Source organism: Gymnogyps californianus, chromosome 3 (genome assembly GCF_018139145.2).
Source record: "Gymnogyps californianus isolate 813 chromosome 3, ASM1813914v2, whole genome shotgun sequence".
Classification (NCBI taxonomy): Eukaryota; Metazoa; Chordata; class Aves; order Accipitriformes; family Cathartidae; genus Gymnogyps; species Gymnogyps californianus.
The window spans coordinates 117,692,085-117,714,133 of NC_059473.1; the positions used below are offsets into that span (position 1 = coordinate 117,692,085).

The window sequence follows — 22,049 nt, forward strand, 5'->3', positions numbered from 1 at the left end:
ACACATACAGGCTGGGCGAAGAATGGATTGAGAGCAGCCCTGAGGAGAAGGACTTGGGGGTGTTGGTTGACAAGAAGCTCAACATGACCCGGCAATGGGCGCTTGCAGCCCAGAAAGCCAACTGTATCCTGGGCTGCAGCAAAAGAAGTGTGACCAGCAGGTTGAGGGAGGTGATTCTCCCCCTCTATTCTGCTCTCGTGAGACCCCACCTGGAGTACTGCACCCAGCTCTGGGGCCCTCAACATAAGGACATGGACCTGTTGGAGCGAGTCCAGAGGAGGGCCACGAACATGATAAGAGGACTGGAGCACCTCTCCTACGAAGACAGGCTGAGAGAGTTGGGGTTGTTCAGCCTGGAGAAGAGAAGGCTCCGGGGAGACCTTATAGCAGCCTTCCAGCACCTAGAGGGGGCCTACAAGAAAGCCAGAAAGGGACTTTTTACAACGGCATGTAGTGATAGGACAAGAGGTAATGGCTTTAAGCTGAAAGAAGGTAGATTTAGATTAGACATAAGGAAGAAGTTCTTCACTGTGAGGGTGGTGAGGCACTGGAACAGGCTGCCCAGAGAAGCTGTGGCTGCCCCATCCCTGGAAGTGTTCAAGGCCAAGTTGGATGGGGCTTGTGAGCAACCTGGTCTAGTGGAAGGTGTTCCTGCCCATGGCAGGGGGATTGGATCTTTAAGGTCCCTTCCGGCCCAAACCATTCTATGATTCCTGACTGGCCCTTCTATCCGCTGATGTGTCATTATGTGTCTGATCTGTTTACTGATTTAAAGTAGTTAAGTGGCGAAAGACAGAGGAAATGAACTTTATCTGAGACATAGCAGCGCATGTCTAATCTGCTTATTTATGTTCCTTCTATAGTCAACAGAAACAACAGAATTTCCATGTGGTGATTCACCCCATACAAATAAAGTTGTCTGAGAAGCAGTTTCCCTCTGAAGTGCCTATTTCTCTCCATTGGCTACAGAGAGGCCATAAATACTCTGCTTAGATGTAGGTAGCTAACTTTCACATAGCTAGTTGAGATCAAGTCCACTTTTTGTTACTAATTTAATTCATTTGGGCTAAAATTAGAGCATTGGACAACATGAAAAGGTTTCCACAGCAGCTCTTCAATTTACACTCAAAAATGAAGCCTGAAGTTCCAACTCCCTTCAGTATGCAAGATCCATCCAACTAGGCAAATTCAGCAAACCGAAACATGCACTTTGACCAAGTCTTCTCACCATACTTGTTATATGCAAAGCCCAGGAGAATGAGGAGAGAACTATTCCTTGCTGTGGAGTCTCTGGATGTTCAGGAAAGCAATTTAAAGTAATGAGACTAGCTAAAAATAGGCTAGTGAAAACCATGATGGATAAAATTCATGGTTTCATCCTTTTGACTGTTAAAGTAACATGGCATGGTAGACTCATGTCACAGAGCTTTTCATGCATGCATCTGCTAAATTACGCAGGGCAGAGTTCATTGACTAAATGTGGGTGTCTACACTGAGCAAGTGGTCTTATGCTCCCCTTATAGGCAAGAGAGTGCTGGTCGGGGTAGGCAGTGAATGTTAGGATGCTGCTTATCTTATCCCCACAGTCATCTGTCTTTTACCATGTTGATTTTCCCTGAACAGTCGTGAATATATCGACTATGTCTCCAGCATCTGTAAGGAAAGTGTACACAACTAGCTTGAGGATCTGCAGTGTATGTACTGAATTCCACCTGGTTTGGTAGGGTGAGACTTATATTATTCTAAGGCAGATTTCGATGAACAGGTCACATTACTTGCACCCAATCTGTTCACAGTATAAAGACAGTCCATACTAATTCAGCTGTAGACGTGCACCATGGTTAGGTTAATCAGCACGCAAAGGTTAATCAACATGAATTCTGAATTCTCTGTGCAAGGGGTCTACTTTCAAGAGAACACTGCCAGGGAAAAAAGAAAAAGAAAAAACAAAAAAACACTCCAAAACCTTATTAGCAAAAAGATTTTGCCAAATATTATGCAATTTTGCCCCTCCTTGACTTTAGGAAGCTGCCAATCTCACAGAACTTCTAATCTGGCCACACTTGACACTTCTGCAAAATTGGCTGTTCACACATGGTGACTTGCTAGCACCCTGCAACTTCACTTCCTTAAAACTAACACTACACTGAGAATCCTACACAGCACCAGGCTGGAGTATTACCTGCTCAGCAGCTCTCAGCTGAACTAAAAGTAGAGACCCCATCTGTTCCATTCGTTCAGTGACTCCCTGCTATGCCCAATGAACATAAGAAAGGAACAATATGAATCACTGGAAGAGGCAACAAGAGCTGGACATGAGGCCCAGGGAAAATAAAAAAAAAAAAAAAAAAAAAAAAGGCCAGAGAATGGGTTTAACTAATAAAGAATCTGTCTTTTATACAAGTCTTTCTCAGGGCCAATAATTTGCTTTAGGACCCTCTTCAGCAAGGCCTAATAATTTTATTACCAATGAAAAACAGACAAAATGTGGAACAGTTGATCACTAAGGGAGACCCTGCACTGTCCCTTTAGGGTCCACCTCTCCACTGACAATATATGATTATTTAGCCTTCTAAACTTAAGCGTTCTGAATCACAGCTTAGGTATATGCCTAACGGAAATCAGAAAGGGTGGGATAGATACCTTCAAAGCAAGCATTGTGGTATCAACACTTCTGAATGAGGTGTGTGTCCACTGAGAGGAGGGGAAAACACTAGCAAACATGACTATGCAGCACTGTAGATGCACAAGAGGATATTTTCAGTGACAGTCTTTATCCTGGCATTCTCTAGTTTTTGACTACCTGAGTCAAGAACTTAATAATGCTTTTATCAAGCACTTTCATGGGAGAGGGGACACTCACATCTTTTAGTTACCTAAAAATTCCAGTAACTCAGGACTTGTTGCTAGATCCTCATCTTTTGAGATGAATTTCATGATATCATTGAACATAGCTCTTCGTTCACAGATGTCAGATTCCCCCACGAAGAGAACTTTTCTAGGCAAGAGTGGAAGAGAAACCTGTGGATATCGTGCTGCCAGTCTCTGGTAGAGCTCCTCTATCTCGCTGTACTTCTTGGAAACCTGCAATGAAACATGCCGCCTGGGTAAGTTTCTTTACAAGGGAGACATGAGCAGCAAAGCAGCAGTTTAAGTGCTGTGAAACATTAACCATGGAAACTGAAGTGGAAAAACAGGTATTACCAAGGAGCTTTACATACAGCCTAGTAAAAGCCTGTTATCTACACAGTGAATCCCCAAGAAGCACTGTTGCTGGTCTTCTAATTCTGTTAGTAAAATCTTCTCCCTAATGGAACTGAAGTTCATTGCCAGATACCCAGCATCCATTTGTCTGACTCATCAACTAATGAAATACTAGGAAGGTCACTGCTCCAGATACTTTTCTCTGACAGCAAAAATCCTGGTCCACTAAAAATGAGCTACACGATGCCCAGCCCTGAGAGACAGGAGGGAAGAGAAGCCCAGCCAGCTAGGTGTGTGATGGAGAACACAGCTTGAGTCTTTTCACCATTGAGCCAGAAGACCCATTTCTCAGCCCTGGTGGGCTTCAGTGCCCTTGTGGCTGTTCAGGCCTAAAAAACCAGCACGTTTGCTGCCCTGCAGAGCACCTAATACAGAAACCAAAGGGCAAAGACCTCAGCTGACCCCTGACTATTCAGTTTATCCATGAGAAAATAAAAACCAACAACTTGGCCATGGCCTACAGGTTCTCATACAGGGAGAAGATGCCAACAGCGAATGGAGTCATTCCTTCTGCAGACAAAGACAGGAAGCCTGAGGAGAAATAAGGCCCAAGATATTACAAGGAAAGCAATAACCATGGGAATGCTGGTTAGAAATGGTGTGGCTTCTATGCCACATTAAGTTTTGAATTCAGTACCTTAAAAAATCAACACACAAAACCACTATCTCTAAGTGATGTTACAGGCACAATAGAGAGTGACTGTCATGCTCTGCGACCGTGGTATTATACAGACAATATGTTCATCATGGCCTTCCATGGCCCCACAATCTATGAATGTGTTTCAATGAATACAGAGTTAGATTAAAAAAAAAAAAAAAAATCCAAAAAACTAGTGCTAGTATGGCACAGATCCTCTACTAGGGTCCAGCTCTTATCCTCCTGTAACACATGTTGGTCAACTCTAGTGGAATAAATTCTAATTAATACTGCAACATAAAAGATGGAGAGACGCAAGCACCACATCTTGGGATGGAAGAAGGCAGAGTTCTTCCACCAACATAGTGATAAAAGAAAGTCAACCCAACAAAAATCACAGAAGTAGAAGGGAAACGAGTTATAGATTAACCCAGAATCCATAAACTGCATCTATCCTAGCAAACTAAAGAGTATCAGGCATGTTCCCAGGCACTGGAACCTGAGAGTGTCTATTAGGAACCTTATAGTGTCTACTGGAACCTGACAACATCCGGCACAGTTTTGACTCTTGGCAGCTAGCACTCCCCCAGATAATTCTTCAGCCCAAGATTTAGCCTGGTGCAGAGACCACGCAGTAGCCAGTTTGGGTATCAATGCCCATTGCAGATAGTAAGAAAGTTTCATACTATGGATGCAGCCAGACTGTCCTAGCTGCCCTCCAGGCCAGAGAACAGGTCCTGACATTAATAGACACACCTCGACTAGTTTACTAAATTAGATGTAGGCATAAAGAGCAATAACCACCTTAGCTTTCATGCTTCCCTGCCTTTTGCAGTAATTATCAACCAAGCTAGGTGATTTGAAAAACATTTGCATTTCAGCTGTACAATGTTCACTATGGGTTCAGTGTCCAGTCACAAAAGGCAAGCAGCTCTGTAAGAAAGATCTGAAACACAAAACCAAACCTTAGTCGACAGGGGAATGAAAAACAAGAATTTTAGACTTGTCTCCTGTAAGCAACACAGGTAAGTGTGAGTAACACTGTGCTCTGCATACACGATCTGATATGCAGTTCAGCAGCCAAGCACTAAAGTGATGGAAATAAAGAGATGTTCCCAGAATAAGACAATCCTTTCTTTGAAAGATACCCCAAAAAGAGAGAGGAAAGCAATTCTGGAATTTCTGAATTGCTGTACATTTCTAGTTTGCTAGGTCCCAGTAGCACTCTGAACAGGGTATGATACCAGAGCCCCTCCCAAAAATACTGTGTAAGCACAAATGTAAGGGCACTGAGGAATTCACTGGTACTTTTTCAAAAGACTGAACAATATTATCCTCCACCCAGAAAACAAAAAATCAAGTCTGATTTGTGAAAAATGTTTAACATCTAACTAATTTCAATAACAAATAACAAATTAATGTCTAAAAGCATTACAAGACAGCAGCCAATCAACAAGACTATGCCAAAAGAGCTTTAAAATACTCAAGTAACACTGAACTGAGACATACAAACTTATTTCTTTCCCCACTTAATTTTCATTCCTCTTCTATCAAGCTCTGTAAACTATTCATAAATCTCAATTTATGTCTAATTACATCATTGAACCGAAAGTAAATGCACACCCTCGCATCCTATCGCTAATTGAGCCTTTGTGAATCTGCGTGGGCTTTGAACAACACCAACTATAACAGGCGACACAGCATACAAAGTGTGATAACACTATATCCAAAGCATACTAATATGCTACCCAAAAGCCTGCAGCACATCATGCAAGCTAATATCCAACAGTATGGGGGTGCCCTCTGCTGGGATAACCTACCACACAGGCGAGATGTTAAACCTCCAGCCTAAACCATTCCCCACTTACCTAAGCCCAGTACTGGTCCCTGCAAGTCCCTGCCAGCTGAGGCTCTTCGCCTGCTGTCCCTCTGCCTCAAATCCTGGCTGCTGCTGGCTCCTCTACATCTTTGCTCAACACTACTGCCATCTTTACCTTGGTTTTGGTGCTGGAAATGCAGCAGTAAGACTGGCTGAATCCAACAACCTCAGACTGATGCACTTAGAATCACAGAATGGTTTGGGTTGGAAAGGACCTTTAAAGATCCAACCCCCTCTGCCATGGGCAGGGACATCTTTCACTAGATCAGGTTGCTCAAAGCCCCATCCAACCTGGCCTTGAACACTTCCAGGGATGGGGCAACCACAGCTTCTCTGGGCAACCTCTTCCAGTGTCTCACCACCCTCATTGTAAAAAACTTCTTCCTTATGTCTAATCTAAATTTACCTTCTTTCAGTTTAAAACTGTTGCCCCTAGTCCTGTCACTACAGGCCCTGGTAAAAACTCTCTCTCCATCTTTCTTATAAGCCCCCTTTATATACTGAAGGGCTGCTATAAGGTCTCCCCGGAGCCTTCTCCAGGTTGAACAACACCAACTCTCTCAGCCTTTCTTCACAGGAGAGGTGTTCCAGCCCTATGACCATTTTCGTGGCCCTCCTCTGGACCTGCTCCAACAGGTCCATGTCTTTCTTGTACTAGGGACCCCAGAGCTAGATGCAGCAGCACAGAGGCAACGCAGGGGCCTTACAAAGTGTCAGCCAGGTCTCGCAGAGTGTATTTTCTCAGGTCGAGTCCCATGCATCACGCAGAGCATTCTCACACCTTTCCAGTCAGGAAGCACTGCTCTGCCATGACAATTTTGGACCCTTTCAATTTGACATCCTCTGACAATTTTCCAGGAGAAAGGCATATCAGCATGTAACAAAGTTAAATCTTGCTTCTTCTGGTTACCACTCACAACCCTTTGAAAATAGTTGATGGATCCTATATCCTAAAATGTCAGGACAAAAAATAAATGCTGTTCTAAAACCCATTTTATCAATACTATTAAGTAAACAAAGTCCCATTTGATTAATATTCAAATATTTTTCTTCTGCTGCCTGTAATTCCTCTAGGTCTTGATCCTGCAATTATCCTCTCCCGCTCCATGCCTCTAACTGAACTCTGTGAATACCGTGGAGCTGAACCCCCACCACCTGTAAGTCAGCCTGAGTGCACGCACTTCAAGGAGTTCTGTCAAGTCACAATATCAAAGGCTCAATATACTTCACTTCAAAAGAGTTAATCATGCAAATACGGCAAAGTATGTGCATATTTGCCAGGTCAAAACCCTATTTGCCGGTAACAATTAACATCCAACACAGAACTTAAAGAGAGACAGGGATGGGTTGAATATTTTTTGCAGCAGGAACACGTAAGTTGAATATGATCAAATATAGCTAGAAGGTTAAGAAAACCACCGGGAAGTTCAAAGTGAAAGCCTGAAGTTTGCTGCTAATCCCTCAAATCTCATGCATGCGCCTTGACCCCTTCTTCACGAGAACCTCATGCATGAAGTACACACATCAGAATGCCTGTAGGATATGAGCCTGGGACTCTCAGATGTGCGTAGGAGAATTTGATCCCACTCAGTATTAATGGGATTTAATGCCTCCTTTCCCTTTAATGCTCCTTTTAATGCCCCATTTCTGACCTCAAACTTTGTCTTCATATGCTCTATATCTACTGCAAGAATTTCAATGAAATGGAGATCTCAGAGCTAACTCAAGCCCTTTGGCCAGCCAATGCACACTAGTGAAGAGCACTCTTGGTTTTATAGTATTTCATGAAAAACACATGGCTACTGTGACTTTCTTTTTACAAAGCCCACTTCTTAACACTATCAGAAAATGGAGATACAGCAGCATCGTCCTTTAAAACAACCATTAGCTTTGGACACAGGAATCAAAAGCATCCCTTCTCGCAGACAGCACAAACCAAGCTTTCACTTGTACACTCCCAATTCAAGCCATACCAGAATTAATGTTGCTTGGTGACCTCATGGTATGCATTACGGTAGATTTTAATTACATGACCACATGCTGTTCTCCCCATCTGTTTTGCCCAGCAGAAGAGCAAGCACTCTAATATTTCTTTTTAATTAACATGAATTCTTAATGGCTTCTGAACCTATTGCTACACTGAGCAGGGACATTTTTTCTCCCCTCTCACATCAGAGGTTATAATGTGAAGGAATTTATCTTCACAAGACACCTGTATGGTCAGGAAATAACAACTCCAATGCACAGATTTTGAGGCCTACAGAAAGAAGGCCAACATATGCAAACAGGCAATGATGAAAACATAGATGAATACACACCCATGTACTTACACTCCCTCATTTTATGAGGAAGACAGTTCTATAGTAAATTCCTCCCAAAAATGTGCTGTGACTGTCAAACACCAGTAGTTATTTGTTTCAGCTTTGAAAAAGAAAGAATTTGACTAACAAATGTAACTTGTAAAAAAGAAGCAATTAAACTGGGCGCAGACAGAAAGAGAAGGCACTATAGGCTGGGTGGATTTTTAATAAGGCTGGGAAGAGAGAAGTTAATTGCTAAAAAAGGTAAGGTGTGGCTAGAAGAAATGCATTTAAGAAAAACAAAGCCTTTTCTTCTCACAGAAGATGGCAAATCTACAGGCAATAATTAAATATCACCTTTGCAGCAGTACCTCTGATGCAGTACCAAAGATAAAACCAATTTCACTCTTTCAATAGGGCAAGAGTATTCTGACCTTTGAAAGAAATGCAGCTGACTTTTCCTTCAATTACCAAATATAACCTCAAGGTTAAGCAGTTCTACAACCCATTTGCCCTATTTTACAAATGGCATTTTTTAAATTAAAAATTCCCTCCAGTTTCTAAGAATTTAGATCTGAAAGTCATCACAGAAGTGAATTTCTTCTTCTGTTAATGCTTCACAAACGTTTCAACTAGAAATGCTATGATACTGATTTTGCATAGTCCCATTAAGGCTGGGGAACAGGGAACTCTGGATTGTTTAGACCCACAGTTAAGGCTAGTAACACCACAGGTCAGATCTGAAATCTCTTTTTGATATTCATCTGGTTTTGGTCATAGGCCCTTAACATATCTCGATCCAGTGTGGTCTAAATTGCAGCCTAGAGATCACAGCTAGCTTAGAGGACGCTTCTGTCCTGCTCACCATCTTTTTCCAGGGGACACAGAGAAGCTATTTGAGCAATAAATGCTGCTCAGTCACATCGCTGCCCGCAGTTGCTCACAGCCTAACACACAGAAAGCCAGTTTCGTTGCTGCCACCTAGGGCACAAGAGTGTGGAGGGCAGTCACTTCAACTGGAAGCAGGTGGAAGAACAGCTAGACAAGGAAAATCAATTTAGCTAATATTTCAGGAAGAGAAAGAGGGGAAGGAGGAGGAAGAAAAAGAAAGACAAAGGGTCTCAAAACACAGACCTGGCTCCTGAGGTAGCCAAAATTGGATTAACGTATCCAGAGCCAATGAAAATCTTACCACGTGTACCTGTCTTCTCTAACCTACCCGTCATCTCAGCACTGTGACATTGGCTCCTTCCTCCAACCTCTCAGATTGGATAATTTCAACAACAGCAAAACAAATGTTCCCTCTCCCATCCTGCTCCCATACTTGGGAAGGCAGAACAGGCACAGAGTTGTTTCTTCTTCCTCCTTCAGATGTCTCATCTCCCTCCTCCTTGCGATACAAATTTGATGCGTTAGATCTGCTGCCCAACGTAACCTCATTCTTCTCTGCTGTTCCCCAGCCACCTGGTTCTCTTACACTTCACCTGCAAACTCCCTGGGGAAGGGTCGCGGTTCTTGTTTGTGCTGGTATGACATCCAGCAGAACAGGGCACTACACAGACACTACGGGTGCAACTCACCTCACCTGGCAGCCATAGTGTTGGGACTTGCCTCCAGGTTAAAACAACTGCCTACATGCAGGAGGTGTCTCAGCTCTCATGACAGTCAGATACAGTCACCACATTTTGGCAAGATGTGACTGACTCAACTCAACTGAACACAGGCAGCTAGTGGTACCTTGGATGGTGTACTGTATCTCACCTCACTCTGTTCCAGGGTGGTACCAATGCCTTTAAGTCCTCTGTCACATCTGTCAGCCCTGTGCAGACACCTAGGATAACTTAGGGTTTCTCAAATGGTACCAGCCGTGTATGTTATGCAAAGTGGACTCCCCCACACCGTAGATGCTCAGCTATATTCTTCTCAACAGTACTGCACTGACTGGGATGGGAGCTTAGAAATCCGCAGCAAATGCAGACATCTAATCATAGAGAGTAGACTGTTCTGCCTAAAGACAGGCATCTCATGCCATCTGAGATGCTTTGGGGTATCCAAGGGGCTTGTGTGGGGCAGGCAAATATCAGACAGGACCTATGGGAGACCGACAACCTTCTGACAGCTAGGTGGAAAATCCCAGGGTGCCTCCAGTGGTATGGACAGTGAGTTGTGTGCAACTCAATTGAGCCTTACGCATTTCAGCCTGGAGTTGAAGGCCCCCGCCCCAGCTGTCTAAAATGTAGAATGCTTTCCCTTTACAGTCAAAGAAGAGGGGCATTTCCAGAGGATGAGTCACCTCATTCCCCTGCTCCCCATTGACCATAAAAGCAGGGACAGACTCAGATTAAAATATCCAACTTACAGAGAGGTAAGTTAGGACAGGTGAATCCCTCTGTTCTTCCAGTAATACACATAGAAAAGACTCTGGAATGATTCGATGCAAAGCATCCATCCTTCAACCTCCCAGCTCATGGTTTTAAATTACTCTCACACACCAAACTATATAATATATCAGACTTAGCTGAAAAAATGTATCTGATGAGATAAACGTTATTCCCATCAGACTACACCAGTTTTCTTCATGAACAATGAAATGTCAGGAGGTCTGACCACAGAAGAAATCAGAAAGGTTCATTTCACTTGAGAAGAGCACCTAAGTGCTGAAAATCCTCCTAGAGAGAGTGGACATGGAAACAGACAATCTCAGCAAGCAGGGAAGCCACAGTAGGAAGTCTGCTTCTCCTCTATATAGACAAGCTGATTTTATCTACTTTTTCTTAAGTGAAGCAAAACGTTAGATGACAATAGCCCAGTTTAACACCTCAGGTTTAGTCAGGTTCTTTCTTGCACAGAGCTGCATGGAAATATTACATAATGTAAGCAGGCATTGCTGCAGAAAAAAAGTGATTCCACATCCCCTTCTCTTATCTGCCCACGTCTGGCCCTTCCCCTGTCCTAAAACAAACTTTAATGGGGCTGTGCAACTCGCAGGCTCAAGAAACAGGTGTAAATGAGTACTAAATAACAAAGCCCCAAATACCTATTTTTAGCCAGGACCAGTTCCTCAGCTGACGTTACAGAATAGCCACGTGACACTGGCACACAGAAGGAAACACTGCAGGAGCGAGAACAAGCAGTCAGGGACAAGGAGGGAGAACAGAACAGACCCTTATGCCAGCATTGCTGCTTTTACCATAAAGTTATATATAGCATAAGGAATGCAATAAATCTATGAGATCTCCTCACCATGCACCTCTTCACAACACTGACAAAGGTGGCTTTATCTGCAAATCAGACTGTGTAAATATCCATTTATCAGCTATCTTCTACGGAACGTGAGTTACACTAGGGCTAATGGTCTACCAGGTAACCACGCACTCACATCACTCTGACGTTACAGTTATCCCCAAAACATCTGAAAAGAGCAGATGTTTACAGCGTGCAACAGGGTGCATCCCCTTAGAGTCCCTTTATAGTCAACAGACAGAGAAACAAACTTCTTGGGAGTGGTTCACCAGACAGCTAAAGCAGATCAAATAAAATGTACCCTAAATGCACCTTTTTCCATTGACTCAATAGACAGTCCCAGGTGAGACAGCTCAAGTGGACGTACACATGCTATAGATGACTTAAACCAGGTGAAATTAATCTCACGTGCTATGTTTTCAAACCTTTACTCTGCAGGTATCATGAAAAAGACAATCTAACTCAGTAACATTTTATACGGACACTTCCTTGTAAAACTCTCTTACTAAGGATTTTAAAAACCATGTCAAGGCTAATAGGTCAAGGCTAACCTACTGCAAGGTTAACTCCTCTTATTGCCCCACAAGATTCTCTCTCCATTCAAGTAAACTATTATATATTTATTTCATGTTTATGTACCAAGTCCCAGTACTGACACAAATACCAGAGAAACTAATTTTGTAGCAGGACTATAAAAAGCTTAAATGGTTTCTATTTGTTGAGCCATAATGCAAAATGCCTTAAGGGCAACAACAAACAGTCAATGTTGCTTTGAGCTCCTGGAATAAAAATTTCAATTATTACATTACAATATTCCTGTTGCAGGAATGGTACAGACTGTGTTGTCCTACCAAGGACCTTGACCTAGGGAGACTGTGATGACAAAGTATCTGCTACATCAGGACCAAAATAATCAAAGCTGTTTAAGAAAAAAACCTCATCACTAACACAGCACTGATTAAACATTTACCATAAATTGAACTACATCTTCAGGCTTGTGCTTTGCTGATTTGAAGGCAGCCAGTCGGGTAACAACGACAATGTGATACTCTACATGGCCAGACATCATCTTCCCATGGATTTCCTTGTATTCCGGCACTGACAAATCCAGTCCTGTGTGCGTATTCTGAATTTGCCTAGGGAAGAAAAGACACACAGAGTTCAAGCATTGGCACGAACACTTTTAACTGACCGTTTCCAAGGATCCAGTTCAAAGCTCAAGAAAGTCAGTGCAAAGACTCCCATTTCAACAGGACACCAGACAGACTCCACCCCAACACTGTTCCTACTCTGCAACAATACAAATTTGGACATGGCCTGCTTCCTATATTCTATCCCAAAGCACCTGCCACTGGCCACTGCAGACAAAATGCCAGGAACATAGCATTGCTGGGAACAGAAGATGGGGATTCATTGAGAACAGGATGTCACTCACAGGAGCTGAAGGTGTTGTCCTACCCAGCAGGGCAGACAAGAAGAGCCCATGATCTCTCATCACAGATTGTTTTGAAGCAAAGGTCTGTTCACTACAATTCACACCAAGCCCTATCCACCTTTCCTTTGTCTTAGGACATCCCCAGGAAGGGCAGAGACAATAGCTGAAAGGGGCCACGAAAGGAAGGAGCTTGCTTGAGTGCAGGGACAACTTGACATTTGTAAGAGCCAACCAGGGAACTAGATTAAAGCCTGAAATATAAAGAGAAGTTGCTGGAGCAGACTGCTGGGCCAACCACACAGTTTCCATCTGTGGAGGTCCTTGAGGAAAATCAGACAACACCTATCAGGACTGAGCAACTTAAAGCAGTTCATGATCTCTTGGAGCTGCTTTCCGGTCTTGACTGTCTGATTGACAGTCTTGTTGCTAAATAGCAGAAAGGGTACACTAGCTAAAGTATTGCAGCTTTCCCACAGAAAATCCCACTGGACACAAAACCACCTATCCTTTCATAACCAGTTAAAGTAGACAAAGAATCACAGCGTTAACCTCTGAGAGTTGCCAACAGTCAGAACCACCCATGGCTCCTCTTGCAAGAAAATGCAACAAGGGAGCTGCTGCTGCAGTTTACTCAACACATCTTCTTCTCCTGCCAGCTTCAGATCCACTGAACCGTGGCGTCACCTTCCCCCTGGATTCTCACCCAAGGAATTATTTATGACATTTTTGCAAGAGGAATGCCAGGATCGTATTACAGTGCTCACGCATCAAGAGTAAGACCAAGCAGCTGCTGTTGGGGCACAAGAGAATGATACATTTAACGAAATGAATAGTCCAATAGACTGGAAACCAAAACCGATCAGCGATCCTTTCCCCAAAGTTACCCCTATGCCAAGCCACAGCACACTCACTACTGCTGTCACTGGAACAGAGTACTCTGCCAGAATCAGAAAGAAGTTTATCATCCAGAGCATTGAATACTCTCTGAACACATCTCTGAGTGTGTCCTTCCTATGTGTGAGTGAATGTTTTTTAATGAAATCAGAAGGGACTGCTTAAAAAAAAAAAAATTCTTTTCATTAAACATTTTTTCTGCCCTTTTTTTTTTTTTAACCTTAGCCACATGGGTTATGTCAAGTCCCATCTTCCCTGGACTTCCTGTGGATTGCAGAGGTGTCTTGTGGAATTCTTGCCTCTTTCTTTAGGAAGTGTAGATTCATTAACACAGGTGCCCTTCACCTAAGGGTACATGAGGCGTACGAACTTAAAATACACTTTAAAAAGAGGTTTAAACAATCTAGTTTCAAACAAAGTTTCAAAAGACTCCTCTCATCATGTCAAAACTTGACCAGTTCTTTTGAAACTTGAGTTTTCCCAAGAAGGCAACCTCGGAATCTCCAATGCAAAAGTGAGCAAAAAGCTTTTTAAAGAGAATATCTCAAGAGTTCTCTATAAATTGGACAGCAACAAACAAGGGCACAGGCCCAATTTTGTACCCAATCCTCTGTGCAAGCCATGTTTAAAATGTTGGGGCTTTAACAACAGCTTTACCATCGCCAAGATTTTATACTAGGTACCTAAATGCCATTCTCTTTGCTCCGATCCTATTCTCATTTTCTGCCAGCCAAGGACTTGACTTTACACTAACAGGCAAAATTTTGTTCTCAGTTACACATTGTCAGGCTGTAAACACAGAATCAATACTGCTTACGTATAAATACATAGGTGCCTGGCTTTCACACAGCAGTCTGTTGAACCCGTAAGTAACAGTCATTATCTGGAGTGTTGTCTCCTTCGGTGGCAGCCAAAATGCTGACTCAAAGGACACCTGCCAGTAAAATCAGCTGGATCTGGGTGTTTTAGAATATACCTGCAGCAGAAGAAATGTTCTCCAGATGTGTAGTCACTCAAAAGTTGTGACTGCAGCTATGACAGCAAAAAGGTCTGTCGGATGGTACTCAGGAGTGACTGACTTCTGTTAACACAGCCACAGAGTATAAATGACAAATTAACCTACTTTTCACCTCTGATGTAAAAAAAAGGAAAAACCATGAGTAAACCATCCTTCCTGAATGGCCTTATTTAGCTTAATAACACCAACCACGTACAGATGTTCTGAGATGACACAACAACAACTTCACTGTAAGAGCTGCTGCATCAGAGAGTTCTAAAAATGTCATGAAGTTAGTAAGTACCTTATCTACACCCAGGGTTTTTCTTTTAAATTTGTTAAAAGTCTGAGCTAAAATGACTGTAATGGAAAGTGATTAGAGGCAGAGGGAATAGCTACATTTTTGTTCCTTTGCTTTAGGCCTTGTGATCACTTTCATTATCATCTCTTAAAGGAATCCTACCCCTATTATCTCTTTCATAGCAACACCATTGTGTGGGTTTTTAAATATAAAAATGATTCTAAATGAACAGAAATCAGCAGGGAGGCTGAGACAGATACAGCGTAATATCCAAAGCGCACACTAGTTCTTGTAAGGCCTTAGTTTCAATATAAGCAGACCCAGTGTTTTAATTGATTCGATACTGTTATTGTTGTTATTCAAACGGAAGCACCACCTACAAATCCCAAGACAGAATATAGTTTCATTGCATTTTTCACATCAAACACAGTTATTTTTACACTAGTAGCTTTAAAAAAGAAGCAAAAGAAGAAAGGTGGTTGTTTAAATTGGACACACAGGCTTGTTGCTTCTACTCCTTATTTCAATCTAGCTTGTGTATCTCTAAGTTATGCTTTTGTCCACAATACAGACGGTTCAAGGGAGCCTTGGGCACATGGTTAACTTTCCTAACATGAATCACTTCACCTGAATACAAGACGACCATTCATACCAGTAACACTGCGTTTGCACAATCAGATCATGCAGGATCGGCACAGGACAGAGGAAGGGGAAACTACATAAAGGTCAGCTGAACAGAGCAGTTCCCACAGTTCACGGAAGAGCCACAGGTTTTCATTCCTGTCTTTGATTTGCTATAATGTAGAGGCTTTGTACTTTAATTAATCTGCTTTCTGTGCTGAAAGGCTCAGATGGGAGAGGGGGGAAAGCAGCCATTGCAAGCACGAAAGCAAAGTAAGGGATGTAAGTGCCGTGATCAGAGAAACTTTATTCCAGTGTCTGTGCGGCCAGGAGAGCGGACTCTGCACTTTCTGCCTTGATAAAGTTAGCCCTGTCAGCAGCACCCAGCTCCAACTACCTCTGCCCAAAGGGGACCAAACTGTGATGACGCAGGTCATAGTAAAAGGAGAAAAAACTTGTACAACTAGTTTATTCATTAAATGAAGGCAAAATATCAGACCCAAATTAGCCAGCAAATGTTTTTATTTCTCTGTATAGTCTAACTACAAGTACACAGATTATTATTTATTTGTATTACCATAGCAACTAGGAATCCTATTCCCAAACCCAGTACGTATAAAGAGTGAAAAAGGTCACAACTATGCAGCTATCTTATCTCACAAGCTAGAAAATATATTCACTTACTAAAGCCTTAATCCCACACATACATATATATCCAATTTTATCACTGAAAGCATTCCAGGATCAGTGGGACAACTTGCAAGTGGTACAGTCTATTGACTGTAAAATAAATCCAGGTGTTCAGATTTCCATTTCCAAGGCTAAACCTAATATAAAGTCAGTCCTACAAAACATGTATGTGAGTTAAGTCAGATACATTTGAAGGTTCAAGGCCACTGCTCCAAAGGAAGTCAGACCCTGATACAGCCAAATATTTAAGGATTAAAATAATGGCTTTGAAGTTAATGTGATTGAAATAGTTGCTAATTATGTCCTAGGAGGTAGGTGCGAGAGTCAGGACCTTCCTGAAACAACACTTCTGTTTCTCCTGTCACATCTGATAGGGAACTGCTTTCATGTGGTCTCAAGTAAAAAAAAAAAAAAAAAAAAAAAAAGAGAGAGAGAGAGAGAGAGATCTCTATCATTTCTCTATGAAGACTGCCACAAGCATTTTCTTGAGGCATTTCTCTTGAGGGTTCACTCACCACATCTAGAAAAAAAAAAAAAAAAAAAAAAAAAAAAAAAAAAAAAAAAAAAAAAAAAAAAAAAAAAAAAAAAAAAAAAAAAAAAAAAAAAAAAAAAAAAAAAAAAATTAGAAAATACAGGTTTTTAAAAATTTAATGCAACTGAAAACAGCTGCTCTGCACCCACCTCGGGCATGGTTTCAAGAAGGTGGAAAAAAAAAAAAAAAAAAAAAAAAAAAAAAAAAAAAAAAAAAAAAAAAAACAGAAAAAACTTATTTTGCCCATTGCTGGCCTAACTTCAAGCCAGACAGGCTCCCTGTGGCCTGGTGGACATGAGGAACGGGGCGCACAGCATGGCGGCAGGGAACGGGGGTCAGCCAAAAGAACCGACAGCACCATGCCTCAAAGTCGCCCGTGAACGCTTCAGGACGAATTTTAATTCCTTCTGACCCACCTCGAAATACTGACAAGGAAAATATGTTTCCGGAGGGCGGGAGCACACGTTGTGTGCCCAGCAGTGTCAGTGCATAAGGGAAAGGACCCTAAGTTACCACAGGAGGAAAGGACCAAACGGCCGGTGTTACACAGGACGGGCCAGACAACAGTGATCTCTCGCGGCTGTGAAATGCCAAAAAACTCGAGGAACGGCACATATCCGGAGTGTCCCGCGGGCGAATCCACGCACCAGCAACCCGCCGCCCACCTCAGCGCCCGCCCCGGGGTCTCCGTGAGCCGCGGCCCGCCGCGCTCCTTCTCCTCCTTCCCCGGGCGGCGCCCGCCACCAGCGCTGCGGGGACGGCTGCGCGGGCCCTGCCCCGCCAAGGGAAGGCCGCGGCGGGCGGCTCCGCGGCGGCAGCGCCCATAGCGGCTGGGCGACGGGGTCGCTGCTCTCTGCCCCCCCCCCCTCCGCCCCGTACCTGGTGGTCACCAGCACGGCGGGCGCCGAGCTGTGCTGCATGGCGCGGGGAAGCGGCGTCGCTCCGGATCGGCGCCGGCCCGGGAGGAGAGGCCGCGTCCGGCTGTCACGGGGTCCCGCCTCCCTTCCCTCGGGCTGGCAGCAGCCGCCCTGCCGGATGTTTGCCGGCGGGCGGCTTTGGTGCAAAAGGGTCACTGGGAAGAGCGAGTGGAGGAAAACGTCTGGGCCAGGGGAAAAAATAAAGGCCCGGCTCGTAGTCGGCAGGATTCGAACCTGCGCGGGGAGACCCCAATGGATTTCTAGTCCATCGCCTTAACCACTCGGCCACGACTACACCGACGGGCGGCTGGTTTGGCACGGGAGCTCCACTAGTTCACCCTCCGCTGCCTTTTCTTTACGGGACCAAAACATTTCTCCCGAGTCTCGGTAGCATCCGTGTGGCCTCCTCCTAAGTGGAAATCGCTTGCACGCATCTATCTGCCTTAAAATAACCGGGCACGATGGTGCTCGAGAGCGTTAGCTTTAATAAAAACCAGCGCGGTGGCTGGGTGCCTCCTCCGCGGCAGCCCTTTGCCCTCCGCCGGGGCAAAGAGCACAGCCGGGCGCAGGGCGCTGCGAAGTTGCTCGGAGGTGCTGTTTGCTCCAACCTTTATTTTGGAAAGAAAGCAGCAAGCAGCTGCTCCCTCTGCTGCCCCTCACCGGCACCCACAGCTGGCCTGGGGGGGCCCCGCTTCGTTTTCATGCTTCTGGGCGCACCTGGGTGCTTTTTTTTTTCTCGGTGCTTCTCTGCATGGGTGTGCTGAGCTTCTGCAAGGAAGCACCGAGAAAAAAAAAAAGGTTCGCACGGGGCACAGCTTTCTGCTGTCTGCTGCTCACGCCTCAGTATCACAGCAGAAACCTAAGGAGATGCTGGGGAATATTAGAAAAGGAATAGAAACAAGATGCTGCCTCTCCATCAGTGCAGCTGCCCCCCGAACAGGCTCTGCAGCCCGAGTGGGTACACAGCACGGTCCAGGGATGCCTCCAGAGAGAAGCAGCCCCTAAAAGAGGACCTGGTGAGTGGATTAGGGCTTTTCATCCCGGAAGGAAACAGCTGGAGGAGTTGGGGATGCGATGGAAGTCTGTAAAAATCAAGAGAGATCCAAAGGTGGTAGATACAGAACGATCTTTTGCTGCTTCTGGTGAAACGAGAAGTCTGGAGCATGAAACTCGGAATCAAACAAAAAAGGGAGACTTCATAAGTGGAGCTCCTTCCTAAATCCTGGTTGTTTTCTCTACCTGGCCGTTGCCACTGGAAACCTTTTGTTAAGCAGAGCGTAAATACCACCACATGGCTGCAGCCTTCCTGGCACAGGAGTCGTGGCTGCCAGAAGTGCTGCAAGCCACTGGAAAATGCTTTTGAAATGTGAATCATTCTCATGTGGCCTCTTGTCGAGGTTTAACCCCAGCCGGCAACTAAGCACCACGCAGCCGCTCGCTCAGTCGTGTGTGTCCCCCCCCCCCCCGGGATAGGGGAGGGAATCAGAAAAAAACCTCGTGAGTTGAGATAAAGACAGTTTAATAGGACAGAAAGGAATGAAAAACAATGATAATGATAATAATAATATGACAATAGTAATACTAAAAGAATTAAACTATAGAAAGCAAGTGGTGTGCAATGCAATTGCTCACCACTCGTTGACCGATGCCCAGTTAGTTCCCGAGCCGCGATCCCCCCTCCCAGCCAACTCCCCCAGTTTATATACTGGGCATGATGTCATATGGTATGGAATAGCTCTTTGGCCAGTTTGGGTCAGCTGTCCTGATGGTGTCCCCTCCCAGCTTCTTGTGCCCCTCCAGCCTTCTTGCTGGCTGGGCATGAGAAGCTGAGAAATCCTTGACTTAGTATAAACACTACTTAGCAACAACTGAAAACATCAGTGTGTTATCAACATTATTTTCCTACTAAATCCAAAACACAGCACTATACCAGCTACTAGGAAGAAAAATAACTGTCCTAGCTGAAAGCAGGACACCTCTGAAGGGTTAAAAAGCTCTGGGCTGGAGTTCCTGAAAGCATAAGTATATCCTAAATAGTTATATATCTAAATGAATTACTTCTCTAATGGCATTTTTAGCCCCGGTTGGCTTCCTGGATAATCCAATTTATTCAGATAGTAACAAGGAGTAAGCAGCTGGCAGTTTGCCACCTGAGACAGCAAAAATAGAGCAGGACCTGAGCCGCGAGCTCCCGCTGAGGCAGTGCTTGTCACACTCACTGAGGGGTGTCCATCCAAACATCGCCAAGTGCCTGTGAAGATGCTTCAAAAACTGGGGCTTTTCTCCCCAAACAGAAGTGTCTGCTCGGCCCCAGTGTGCTGCTGGGCTCTGTCTTTGACCTGGAGAGGTTGTGTGCACTATGTTGGTATGCTCATGAAGAAGTCCAAGCGCTGCCTATTTAGCTGATTTCTTAGCAAGTCTCATCATGTGCAGCATTTTTATAACTCCACAGCCCGTATCGTCAAATGCATCATGTAGTTGGAAAATAAAACAAATGCCTCAGTGTTGCTAACCTCTGAAGTTGTGGAAAGAATCAGCTGAGTCACCCACGAGGTTAGGTTAGGGTCTTTCATCAGGTAGTGACTGTAAAGAGTGAATCTTGGCATAAAAGCTGCACAAAAATCAAACCTGACAGAAGAAAACTGTAATATGCCAATAGAGCTGTCTGCTGGAGTTGAGCAACAAACCTGCCTTTTTCAGAAGCAACCTCCCAGAATATTTGGAGTTTGATTCCCATGTTGCTTTGGATGCTACATAGAAAATTTCTTTCATTGGACCCATTTTTTTTTCTTTTTTTCTGGCAGAAAAGAGCACATCGATGTGTATTGGCCAGACCCTGCACCCAGGCCATGAGGCACAGTGGCACTGGGACTCATTAGTGTAGCTGATCGTCAACTGGAAACCTGCAGGGGAAGACCTATGGGAGAATGTGCAGCGAATCTGAGAGCCAATACCAGTAACAGTCATCACTAATAAAGTTATGATTTCCTACCAATATTTGGGTTACCCTCAGCTGCTTCTCTCACCTTCATGGGTCTCCCTTGCCTCAGTTCAGTTGTGTATGAGCAAAGGAAAGAGGAAAGAACGCTCTGAAGTTTCAGGGCTCTTTTCTTTGGGACTGCTGGCTTTTTTCCTGCCTCTTAACTCTCCAGTGCTGACCGTTTTGGTAGGTTGCTTGATTTATTTTTATCCATTCTTTTTTTTTTCACCTTCCTTTCTAGACCCTTGTCGTGGTTTAACCCCAGTCAGCAACTAAGCACCCGCTGACTGATGCCAGAGCCGTGATCCGCGCCTCCCGGCCAACTCCCCCCAGTTTATATACTGGGCATGAGGTTCCATGGTATGGAATACCCCTTTGGCTAGTTCAGGTCAGCTGCCCCGGCTCTGCTCCCTCCCAGCTTCTTGCACACCTGCTTGCTGGCAGAGCATGGGAAACTGAAAAGGCCTTGGCTTAAGATAAGCACTACTTAGCAACAACTAAAACATCAACGTGTTATCAACATCATTCTCACACTAAATCGAAAACACAGCACTATACCAGCTACTAAGAAGAGAGTTAACTCTATCCCAGCCAAAACCAGGACAACCCTCAACAAACTGAATCAACATATTCATGGAGTCAGTATTCAGTAGCCTGAATTATGCATAGCTGCAGCATCTCTGTAACAAAACTATTGATGAATTTGCGTAGAATAACTGCCCATATACAATCCCATATTTTTTTACTGCAGGTAGGTGTGGTACTGTGTTAGAGCCTCAGTGGTTTCTGACTAGATGAAGCAAGGTCAAAGATGACTGCTCCGAGTGGAAGAAGATGCTCAAAGAAAAGGAGGCCAGTCTGATTTCAGTCAAAGGCCTCTAGAAAGTGAAGGAAAAGAATGAATGGGAGACAAGTAATTAAGCTCAGTAGGAGGCTGAAGGACCTTCGTTCGTATTCAAGATGTCTGAGCATTGGGAAGTATCCATATAAGAGGAGCTCTTGCTGACAGATGGTATCATCCTGAAAACCTAAAATTGTAGCCCCCACAACACAAGGGTAATGGAGAAGCCAGATTTGAAACAAAAAATTTTAGGAGAGATGCATATATAGCTGGTGTAGCTGTTTCATGAGTCAAGTGGCTGTTTCAGTTTTTGCCATCACCATCATAAAAAAACTTTTAGCTGTCATTTCACAGAAATAAAAGGAAAATGCAATGAGTTATTCTCAGAACTCAAAACTCAGATACCTAATGTAGGTAAATCCCAATTGCAATACAGTATCCTTATAAATCTCATGATTTTGGGACACCTTTTGAACATTTGGGTTCAGTAATACAGTTCTGCTGATCCAGGAGCACCC

General features: G+C 44.0%; 1 protein-coding gene and 1 non-coding gene across 2 annotated transcripts in view; both read right to left on the minus strand.

Annotated features, from left to right (window-relative positions):
• HS1BP3 (HCLS1 binding protein 3) overlaps positions 1 to 17,786 on the minus strand; it is a 56,727-nt gene extending 38,941 nt beyond the window's left edge. The window contains exons 1-3 of the mRNA XM_050893663.1: positions 17,673 to 17,786; positions 12,294 to 12,459; positions 2,877 to 3,084 (exon numbers count right to left, since the gene is read on the minus strand). Of these exons, the coding sequence (XP_050749620.1) occupies positions 2,877 to 3,084; positions 12,294 to 12,459; positions 17,673 to 17,713 (415 nt within the window). The 5' untranslated portion in view covers positions 17,714 to 17,786. The remainder of the gene's footprint in view (positions 1 to 2,876; positions 3,085 to 12,293; positions 12,460 to 17,672) is intronic.
• A 137-nt stretch (positions 17,787 to 17,923) lies between these two features.
• TRNAS-AGA (transfer RNA serine (anticodon AGA)) lies at positions 17,924 to 18,005 on the minus strand. Its single transcript has one exon. It is a non-coding gene; the product is annotated as a tRNA-Ser (tRNA).
• Between the last annotated feature and the right edge of the window lie 4,044 nt (positions 18,006 to 22,049).